At 40.5% G+C, this 11,623-nt stretch overlaps 1 protein-coding gene across 1 annotated transcript; it reads right to left on the bottom strand.

Moving 5' to 3' along the window:
* Positions 1-598: 598 nt before the first annotated feature.
* LOC127625524 (zinc finger protein ZFP2-like) lies at positions 599-11,184 on the bottom strand. Its single transcript, XM_052100841.1, has 5 exons — positions 11,129-11,184; positions 6,045-6,135; positions 5,396-5,590; positions 4,821-5,313; positions 599-2,341 (listed from the first exon to the last, which is right to left on the bottom strand). Exons 1-5 carry the CDS (start codon positions 11,182-11,184, stop codon positions 1,182-1,184), a joined length of 1,995 nt encoding a protein of 664 aa, XP_051956801.1. The 3' UTR covers positions 599-1,181.
* Positions 11,185-11,623: the final 439 nt, after the last annotated feature.

Here is an 11,623-nt window from a genome sequence, read left to right as displayed (position 1 = left end):
ATATAGAGATGATCACTACTGAATTAAACACCCTGTGCTGTTGCTCTGCTTTGTGTTGCATTCAACTTCTAGGTTAAATATACATTGTGTGGCACCGGTTTCTTTTCAGAACCTGCAAATTATATCCAGGTCCGATTGATGTGTAGCGCCATATTTTATTTTTAACAGGAATGAAAAGGAGGCTGTGAGGGATAGATATACCATCTCTTCAATGGCATGCACAGTTTAAAGCTGTATAAAGCTCCCAAGATCCCATCTGATTCTCCACAACTCATGCTGTCTGGAGTTTTTGGTCAACTGTTTGTCTTTGAAAGTTATTTTTTCAAAGTTTTGTCCATGGAGCAATCCTAATAACTTTAAGACTGCAGTATAGCCTATTGAAGAGACTGTATGCTTATCACTCACACTCATGCCTGTCAAAAATCAAAGATGGCACTGCTGTGAATAAGGTCTATACATGCTCGACATAGCCAAGCTACAATCACATTATCTAGGTCTGTTACATTCGATTTTGCAAACAACGTACTTGTTCACTTTTCATCTGACTAATGCATTTACATGACATTTAAAAAAATATATTATTGCCTTAGTCCGAAAATGCATGTAACAAAATCATTCACTATGTCAGTGTATTACTGCATAGTAACAAACCTCATAAAAGTAATTAATGACAAGGAAAACACTGCTGAAATTGTATCTGAGCACAACTGTAGCATTTCTATCAGAATTATATTTACTTTATTAAACTTCTGTAGAAGATCCATGAAGTTCTTGTAGTTGTATACAAGTATGCCTTTTCAAATATTCGGACCGGATGGTTATTTCCTTTTAAAGTCGCACATAAGAGCACAGTTTAATTGCGATGTGGTCATATGCATTTTTACTACCTCCGTATGTGGTTTTGGTGATTCGATAACAAAACGTTCTGGGCCCCATTTCCTCCTGTATTTAGTGCAAACCACTTGTGATCAGATCACCATAATAATATCAGGTGAAATTGGGTCATTAATACAATGTTGAACAAGGCCAAACTTCACCAGAACAGGTGATTTTAGCAAATTACATTACTCTTCATAGATGCTGCTGCACTGCATTGTAACTGAAGAAGTACTTCTCTCTGCGATTACTTTGGGCAACACATGTCTTGCTGTGCTGAAACTCCTCCCACTCGAAGAGCACTTTTATGGTTTCTCTTCAGTATGAATTCTCTCGTGTCTTTTTAGGTGTTGTGTCAGAGTGAAACTCTTTCCACAGTGTGAGCACTGGTATGGTTTCTCTCCCGTATGGATTCTCTTGTGTGTTTTCAGGCTTTCTGACTGAGTGAAACTCTTTCCACAGTGTGAGCACTTGTAAGGTTTCTCTCCAGTATGGATTCTCTCGTGTGTTTTCAGGTTTTGTGACTGAGCGAAACTCTTTCCACAGTGTGAGCACTTGTAAGGTTTCTCTCCAGTATGAATTATCTCGTGTTTTTTCAGGTTGTATGACTGAGCGAAACTCTTTCCACAGTGAGAGCACTTAAAAGGTTTCTCTCCAGTATGTATTCTCTCGTGTTTTTTTAGGTCTTGTGACTGAGCGAAACTCTTTCCACAGTGCGAGCACTTGTAAGGTTTCTCTCCAGTATGAATTCTCTCATGTGTTTTCAGGTTTTGTGACTGAGTGAAACTCTTTCCACACTGTGAGCACTGGTAAGGTTTCTCTCCAGTATGGATTCTCTCATGTGTTTTCAGGCTTTGTAACAGAGTGAAACTCTTTTCACAGTGTGAGCACTTGTAAAAATTTTCTCCAGTATGGATTCTTTGGTGCTTGTTCAAGTTGCTGGCTGTTGTAAAGGTCTTCCCACAATCAAAGCACATTGGAGCACCAATGCTGTAATGTATTTTCTGGTGCTGTTTAAAATATGACCGGTAAGCAAAACTCTTTCCACAAAAAGAACACTTGTAAGAATTCTTATTTGTGTGAGTTTTCATGTGTGTTTTTAGGTGCGCTGCCACAACAAATGTTTTACCGCACTGATCACATTCAAATGGTCTTTCTCCAGTGTGACGGAGGAGATGAATCTTGAGATCTTGTGTATATGTAAAACTTTTCCCACACTGATGACACATGTAAGGCTTCTCTCCAGTATGAATTCTCATGTGAACATTAAGATCTCTTTTAAACGTGAAACTCTTTCCACACTGAAAGCAGGTGAAATAATGTTTTGATGCTCTTCTTTGTGACTTTAGTGAGAACTTCTTAGTCTTTGAGTCACTCAAAGATTTTTCTCCAGTCATTAAATCATGATGTTTCTGATGCTGAAGTTTATTCAGCTCTCGATGTTCCTCTTGCTCTTCCATCAGCTCTATAATGAACACAGTAAATTGACAAAATTAAATTCAGGAGGAAGAAATGTAAAGACACAAAATTGAAAATTAATTAAAAATAAAAAACGATTATTCACAGCCTTTGCCATGACACTCAAAAATCTATCTCAGGTACACCCGGTTTCCACTGATCATCCTTGAGATGTTTCTACAACTTGATTGGAGTCCACCTGTGGTAAATTCAGTTGATGGGACATGATTTGGAAAGGCACACACCTGTCTATATAAGGTCCCACAGATAACAGTGTATGTCAGAGCACAAACCAAGCCATGAAGTCCAAGTAATTGTCTGTAGACCTCAGAGACAGGATTGTATCAAGGCACAGATCTGGGGAAGGTTACAGAAACATTTCTGCAGCATTGAAGGTCCCAATGAGCACAGTGGCCTCCATCATCTGTGAATGGAAGTTTGGAACCACCAGGTCTCTTCCTAGAGCTGGCCACCCAAACTGAGCGATCGGGGAGAAGGGCCTTTGTCAGGGAGGTGACCAAGAACCCGATGGTAACTCAGACAGAGCTCCAGCGTTTCTCTGTGGAGAGGGGAGAAACTTCCAGAAGAACAACCATCTCTGCAGCACTCCACCAATCAGGCCTGTATGGTAGAGTGGCCAGACCGAAGCCACTCATCAGTAAGGCACATGACAGCCCGCCTGGATTTTGCCAAAAGGCACATGAAGGAGTCTTAGACCATGAGAAACAAAATTCTCTGGTCTGATGAAACAAAGATTGAACTCTGGCCTAAATGGCAAGCGTCATGTCTGGAGGAATCTAGGCACTGCTCATCACCTGGCAAATCCCATCCCTAGAGTGAAGCATGGTGGTGGCAGCATCATGCTGTGGGGATGTTTTTCAGCAGCAGGAACTGGGAGACTAGTCAGGATCGAGGGAAAGATGAATGCAGCAATGTACAGAGACATCCTTGATGAAAACATGCTCCAGAGTGCTCTGGACCTCAGACTGGGGTGAAGGTTCATCTTCCATAAGGACAACCACCCTAAACACACAGCCAAGATAACAAAGGAGTGGCTACGGGACATCTCTTTTAATGTCCTTGAGTGGCCCAGCCAGAGCCCAGACTTGAACCCGATTGAACATCTCTGGAGAGATCTGAAAATGGCTGTACACTGACACTCCCCATCCAACCTGATGGAGCTTGAGAGGTCCTCAAAGAAGAATGGGAGAAACTGCCCAAAAATAGGTGTGCCAAGCTTGTAGCATCATACACAAAAAGACTTCAGGCTGTAATTGGTGCCAAAGGTGCTTCAACAAAATATTGAGCAAAGGCTGAGAATACTTATGTATATGTGATTTTTTTTCATTTTTTATTTTTTAATACATTTGCAAAGATTTCAAACAAACTTCTTTCACATTATGGGGTATTGTTTGTAGAATATTGAGGAAAATAATGAATGTAATACATTTTGGAATAAGGCTGCACTGTGATTTGCAATTATTTCAAATTTCCATTTACTTGCTTGCATTCGCGTTTTGATACAGTTTGAGAAATATAGAATCTGTTTTTTGGGAGAAATGTCTAAATAATGGGGAAATTGTCTAAAATTAAAGAGAAACTGAGAAACACGCAAAGCAAAGTTGGATAAAATTAAACTGACACGGGTCGACTGGAGGACAATGAATTAAACTGACTACAGAGAGCACATCAATATGAATACCAAGCAAATACAGGGCATTTAAGGCGATTTAGAAATCCCAGTCTGTAAAGTCCCTTTGGGAGGCAAGGACATGTTGTCACCCTAAACAAGCAGATATTACAGCTTTTCCTACTTGCATTACAACTTGTGGACAGTTTAACCGCTTCCTTTGGTGATGGTTGTGCTGCACTGATAGCCTGAACACTGGGGCAGGTGAATGCTCTGACATTGTGATCCACGTATATCTCCTCCCTCATAATGAAATTATCCATAACAAGCTAATTAAACATTAAATATGATTGTAAACAGAGTCGGAAATGCAACTGTCGCATCCGCAGGTCGGAGATGGTGAAATGGGTGTGTTTTCGCCTGTCAGTCATTGACGCTCTATGAGAGGTTGGGCATACTGAGATGGCTGCTCGAACACTTCCGGTGGCTTCACCTCCTGCTGGCAGTTTAACGTTGCATCACCGATCCAGTTCTATTTATATATCAGTGGTCACACCTAGCAATGAAGTGGACCAATGGCAGTAAGAAATTGTTTAGTAGACGGTAAGAAGTTTGCCCAGGCGAGATGTTACGAACCATCAAGTGAACTAAAAACACCTTCATATTGGCCAGATTTTGATCTAAATGATGTCACACATGTTTGTTCTTCAATTTCATAGGAAGTGTGCAGGGGACTTAATGCACAAAAGACAAGTGAACACTTCTAAAACAACAATAAAACAATGAGGAACTTTTTCATGCTGACATGACAGTTGATTGTCTTCAAAATGTAAAAACACAAAATGAAGAAACATACCTGAATGAATAAAATTATCTTCATCTCGCTGTTGTTCCTCTGTGGTGGTTTCTCCTCTAATCTTCATCAGGTTTCTGCAGTCCAGCAGCTTCACTGAACACATCTTCACTGGTGTCTGCAGCATCTGCTGTTCATTATCATCTTCATCACTCTGTTCTTCCTCTGCTTTGTTTTCTTCTTTTATCTCCTGCTTCACTTCAATCTTCACTGGTGTCTGCAGCATCTGCTGTTCTCCAGCGTTACAGACAGAAGTCAGAGACTCTGTGGAGGTTTGATCACCCTGATTACTGTCACACACACTCTCCTGAGCATCAGTAGAACAGAGTAAAGTGAGCTGTGAGTCCTGTGTGTCTCTGGATCTCTGTTCAGAGAGTTTGTCCAGCAGCTGCTGTGGTGTGGACGGATCTCTGCCGCTCCACACTGAATCCTGACATTCTGTGGAGGTCCCATCAGTCACACACACTGAAGATTGACAGGAAACCTTTTCCAGCTCCTGACAAACACAACACAATCACATCTGTACCGTTCATCATCACAGAGTCACAGTCATATCACATCATTTGAAACTTACTTACAATCTCAACTTTAACTCGCTCAAAACAGGTGCAGCGTGAATACAGTTCTGTCTCCATCAGTTTTGTCTCCAGTGACGTCACATCTTTCTTCAGCTGAGAGATTTCTGTGATGAAATCATCAATATCCAGCATGGACAGATCAGTTCCTACTGATTTACAGCAGATCACGTCCACCTGCTCTCTCATGATGAACATCTGAACACAAAAACATCCTCATTATAATGGACTGACATTCATTAAACTCAAAAACATTATTATAATTACTCACACAATAACAGATCTGTTAAACAAAATCTATTTCTGAGATAAAACAAAATAAACGTGTGCTTGTGTAAGATTTAATTTCCCAGACAGCAGGAATAATCTGTTATAACAGGATATAAACTGTATATTATCATCTACAGTGAACTCGTTTATAAACAGTCCCTGTATTTAAAGAGCTCATATATCAGAAATTAAACATGATATTCTCAGATTTCTGAATATTTTAAAGCGTCCTTCAGAAAACAAAGCTTCATGTGGAGATAATAATCTTCTTTTACTGTCATTAAAACGCCAAAAAGAGAAAAGCAGCATATCAACATAGTTCTTGATGTGCACGCCACATAAATACATAAAATTATGTAAAAACACATTAAACAACACGTACCTGCGCGCTCAAACTGTCTGCAGCTCTTGTTTCATCTCGTGTTTTATGCTGGTCAAAAACAACTCGCGGTGCGTTTCTGCCATCTACTGGACTGGAGTGAATCACACGAGATGATTTAGCCCGAAAAACTCCAACATCGTTTTCACTATTTTTGCCTCGTCAAAACCATTGAAAAAAATATATCTGTAATGCAATTTTGACTAGTAATAATTCACACTGGCGATCATTAAGAAGGCGGATGAATTATAATTATAAGAGTAAATGTGACTGATGTTCACACATTAAAATGCCATTAGGATGCTTTGTAAACTCAATTATTTTTAAGGCTATATAGACTATATATCAATTCTATACAAAACAATTGTGAATTTAAAATCGCAATTTAATGTCTAATGTTAAAATGTGTGTTTTCTAATTTAATGCAGCCCATTTAAATTCTTTGGCCAGTTCATGAATAATTTATTTGATTTTATATTATTTATTTGAAAGAATTAAAAGAAGTTTCATGTATATCCTTGTATTTTTCATCTGGTCGAGTTTGATGAGGGTTTTAGAATAAATAATGCAATTACTTTTCAGACAGAATAATTACAGTAATCTAATTACACTGTAGAAGATGTAATTAGTAGTTAGCAATTCATTCCTTTTTAAGAGTAACTTACCATCACTGCTCAGCACCGGACATTAATGCAGATATTGAAGCAAATTCTTCCTAATCACCAATAAATTCAATGCAGAGTTGAGTGTTTTTCAACTAGAAAATTATTGATAGACATAAAAAAACGAATAAACATTCAACGTGAAATACATTTCTGACCACTGACGGGAACCGTTTAGCGGAGACATCTCCTCTTCATTTGAATAAAAAACTCCTCGCACTTTTACATCATGTTCTTTTCGTTAACATGAGTCAAATCTTTGTCAAATTAATATTTAATACCACATCTTGAAGTACTTTTGAGGAAATCGATGAATGTCTGTCAGCGAGTCGATTCACCGGAATGACCGTTAATTTTTAAATTGTGCAAGCGCGCGAATTCCTGTGGAGGACTGAAAGCTCGTGCAGATCAAATGCGCGTGCTTATACATCAGACGCAAGTACGATTGGAAGTTAGCACATATTATATAATTATTGTAAGCTTTTCAGATATTTTTTTTTATAATCCTTTCAAATCCCATACACTCTAATCTTTACTTCAACATTTAATAAACCCCAAAAGGTTTTTGTATACTGGGTGATACAAATTTTTAAGAGGCTGGGAGAGGAGCAATAAGTGTGTCGGTTATTTTTTTTTTCCTGAAATATATTAAACAGGGGGTCCCAGCAAATTCTGAGGTCAAGCAACTTTGTATATAAAGTCTGTCGTCAACTCACAACCTTTATCTAAATATAAAAAGGCAGCATATATATATTCTTTTTTTTTTTTTTTGGAAATTGAAAATAAAAGCAACATAAAAAAAAGTAAGCTATTCTGAAATGTATTATGTGGGCCCTAATGTGTTGAAAAATAGCAATTAAGAGGTACATTTATACTTGCCCTATCAGCTCTCCGCAATGTTTATGAAAAATGATCAAATATAAAAAAAACTGCAAAAAGTGGAACAAATATACAACTTAAAAATAACCATTAGAGAACGTTTCAAGTTCTTACTAGGTTGTCTCATAAAAGCCTCCCTGCTATTTTTTTGGAAAGGTTAGTTTATGGCACAATAAAACCTAAATATAACCATTGGAGAAAGTTCTGATACATTCTTTTTTAGTTTGTAACACAAAAGCTGACCTGAAACATTCTGGAAATGTTAGTTAATAGTTAGAAATTCCATTAATTTTAGAAAACATAATTAAATTATATTACATGTGTGACACTACCCGCTCCGTACGGGACTCGTACCACCGTCTCCGGTGTGGGAGACAGCCTTTAGCGTCAGTCGCTAGTGCACCTCTTGAGGTCAGGAGAGTGAGGTTTACACACTGCACTGCTATCTACCAGCAGGCTCCTGTTACACTCACCCCCCTAAACCTCACTCCCATCTGGGTCACGGCACCATTGTGACACTAATATTCTACCTGCTCCGTATGAGCCTCGAAACCAACGTCTCCGGTGTGGGAGGCGGGTGCTCTAAGGGCCGTTACATAGTCAACGCAAGCAAGCAACGCGAGTGACGCGAGCGACGCGCTCCCTTTCATAGTCTAAACAGTGGACGCAAGCAGACGCACGCGTCACGGGCCATGCATGAAATGCAATACACCGCTCCCGCAACAGGGGGTAGTAGAGTCTGGTGATATCAGTAGAGTCGGGTCATGTCATATTCAGATCAAAATGGCAACTGAAGAGGAGTGCATATTGCTGATTTTACATAAGCGGCATCAAAGGCAGTGCAGAGATTGACGGTGCCCCGCACCACTTCTGCACGTCATCTTCCCCTTTTTGTGCGCCCTAGTAAACTTGTCACGGGCACTTTTCCAGTCCGTTTTCACCTTATCTACGGTCTTTCCCATCGCGGTTGCAACCTCCCTCCAGGCATTTTCCAACGCTATTTTATTGGAGTGTAATTGCAACGAACTGTCATATAAATGCGGATGTATGCGTATAAGCTCGCATCATTTTTCCTCTTCGCCCGCCATTGTATTCAAATCTTCTTCTGTAAACATAATATACTTGAATTAATGTACAATACTTGCAATGTCGACCCCACCGACAACGCATAGCATTGCGTGCATTGGTGCGTCCCGTATCAAAAACTAGGACGACACATTTGGTTACGCATCGACGCATAAAGGTGTGTACACACTGCCAGCGACTTTGTCGCTGCAAGTCGCCAGTGAAGTCGCTAGTGGGTGTTCCCACTACTGGTTGCCTAGTAACGTTTATAAATGACATTCACGGATGTCATTCCATTGCTGTTGACAGCGAATCTCTTTTCTTGCCACTAAAACAAATATTTTAGAGGGAAAAGACTAAATATAAATGGAATCAGTACATAAAATGCTTTATATCAAAGATGAATGAGAAACCAGGCGTGCTGTTTGCCAGAGCGGCTGTTTATCTGCGGCGAAAATGCAAATGCCGGTCTGTCTGGGTCCATAAAATCCCCGCGATCTCAGATACACCTTTCCACGCAGTATTTTTCTTAAAAATGTCCTTGTACGTGGGAAGAGACATATCATAGAGCACTGGAAAATTTCTAACAGCAAGAATTAGCCTTTCATCCATCTTTCTGTTACTGCAGGAGCTGAGAGAGAGAGAAGGATCATGTGAGCTCTCCTGTCGTCTCTCCTATTGGCTGTCGCTTCCATTAGTCGCTCCAAAGTTGAACTTTTCTCAACTGTGTCGCTGGACACGCCCACATCTAGCGCCAACGGTCGCGACAGTTCGTGTCGCCGGAAGTCGCTGTGCTCGCATTGAAAATGAATGGTATTGAGTCGCTGTCGCGCGCGATGTCCCTGGCAGTGTGTACGCACCTTAATGGCGGCCGAAGCGTAGCAGCGCGTAGCCTTTCAGACGCGTACGCGTACCGATGCGTTGACTATGTAAGGGCCCTAACAAGGAGGCTACAGCCTTAATCATCAGTCGCTAGTGCAGCTCTTGAGGTCAGGAGAGTGAGGTTTACACACTGCACAGCCATCTACCAGCTGGCTACCGTTACACATGCAATAATCATTCCATTTAATTATGAAAGTAACAAATACATTCAGAAATTCAGATTCTAAGAAATTCATTCAAAATCAACTTTGTAAAAAAAAACATTTGAAGACATGGCTGCAAATATTTTATTGTGTTTTTAATGAAAAAGTGTGGCCTATGTCTGCCGAATTGTCTCGCACACGGCCGATCGCTCAGCCTGTCAATGTAAACTCCATTGACCACGAGCCAATACAAACACATTCGGTGCATGAGCAATACGACTACTTTGTGATTCTCTTAGTAAAGTTAAGGGGAGGTACACATACTGACTAAAAAAATTTGTGCCCCATCTGGACAGTCCATGCAGACTGTGCTGATGATGAACTTATATGGTAGGGCTGTCACTGTCGATTATTTTGGTAATGAGTAATTAACCATTTTTCTGACGATTAATCGAGTAATCTGAAAAATGATTTAATAACACAGATTGCATAAAGTTGTCGAGTTACATTTGGCTAAAATGCATTAATTAGCACAAGCTTTGACGTATTTTACGATTGAATAAAAACAACAAAACAATTGTGTGAACAATATGTAAAGCCATCAGACATCCAAAGCAGATCCATAATATATAAAAAGATGTATATTCAAGCTTTAACTAGTTCAACATGATCTACCATTTTAGTTTAACTCAAATATGGGAAAGCAGGCCATGGAAATACAATATTTTATCTTTTCAGAAACAATGTCTGTGTCACGGCTGCAGTGAGTTTGTAGGTTTGTTTTGTTATGTTACTCTCCCTCATGTCTCACAGGCATGGGACGTCAGCAGGATCAAATCACTGCCTCCAACCGGGATTTGGAGGTGATAGCTTCACAGCTCAAAGAGCTCGCCTTTTTTTTTCATTAGCTCCACCATCTCCTGATGCTGGCCCATCTCAGGAAGCTTCCTTGCCGGCTCCGGCAATTCCTCTGGCGTATTCAGGTGAGGCTGAATCCTGCAGTGCATTCCTTTTGCAATGTTCCCTGTTTTTCATGTTACAGCCCTCCTTTTTCACTTCCAATATGATGAAGTTGGCCTGTCTTGTTACGCTCCTCACTGGAAGGACTGGCAAATGGGGCAATGTCATGTGCTGCACTTCCTATCATGCATTTACCACAGAGCTCCGCCGAGTGTTTGATTGCTCGGCTCAAGGTCGGGAAGCGGCGAGGGTTTTATCTGGGAGATCAACGAGTATCAGATTATGCAACTGAATTTCACAACCTTGCTGCTTCTTGTAAGTAGAATAACCATACTATGTGGGATCGATTTCCGCATGGTCTTTCCGACAACATTTTGGACAAGATTTATTCTTTGGATTTGCCTCTGCGCTTCGATGATTTGGTAGATTTGGCTATCCAAGTCAATCAATGCCTGACGCTACGCAGTCACCATCACTGATGCCGCTTTCCACCTACCCTGGCGGCTGATCCTCATACCCGTTCTGCCTCTCCAGCAAACTTGCCAGTATCATGGCCCGTCACAGAGCCTATGCAAGTCGTTAGAACTCAAATCTCACGTAGGGAGAAATAGCGAAATCTCTTTAATGGACTGTGTCTTTCTGTGCTTTTTCTAATCATCTCTCTGCTTCCTGTCTGGTAAAAGACATAGCTTGTTGGTAAGAGAGGTGTTGCTGGCAAGCACAAAACCTTTGGACAAAACTCCTGGACTTCGGACACTTCTCCCAGCCCGTCTGCAGTATGGATCAACCTGTCACATGGTTTCCGCCTTGGTTGATTCAGAGCTGAATGGAACTTTATAGATTTAAAATTGGCTTCTAAGAGGTGACTTCCTATGGTCCAGTTGGAAAGACCCATCACTGCCCACACCCTGAATCCAGCTGTCTGTTCGGCAACCGAGAATTATTGGCTGTTAGGTTGGCCTAGGATGAGTGGCCTCATTAGTTAGAGGGT

This window comes from Xyrauchen texanus, chromosome 31 (genome assembly GCF_025860055.1).
Source record: "Xyrauchen texanus isolate HMW12.3.18 chromosome 31, RBS_HiC_50CHRs, whole genome shotgun sequence".
NCBI lineage: Eukaryota > Metazoa > Chordata > Actinopteri > Cypriniformes > Catostomidae > Xyrauchen > Xyrauchen texanus.
The sequence above is the reverse complement of the archived record's forward strand: the minus strand, read 5'-3'. Positions and strand labels throughout refer to the sequence as shown.

Excerpts from the sequence above, each read along its gene's own strand:
- LOC127625524 (XM_052100841.1), bottom strand. The coding sequence starts at position 11,184 with ATGATACTGGCAAGTTTGCTGGAGAGGCAGAACGGGTATGAGGATCAG. Across the intron at positions 6,136-11,128 it reads TATGAGGATCAGCCGCCAGG|TCCAGTAGATGGCAGAAACG; the intron begins GTAGGTGGAAAG and ends GATTCACTCCAG. Across the intron at positions 5,314-5,395 it reads AGCGAGTTAAAGTTGAGATT|GAGCTGGAAAAGGTTTCCTG; the intron begins GTAAGTAAGTTT and ends TGTGTTTGTCAG.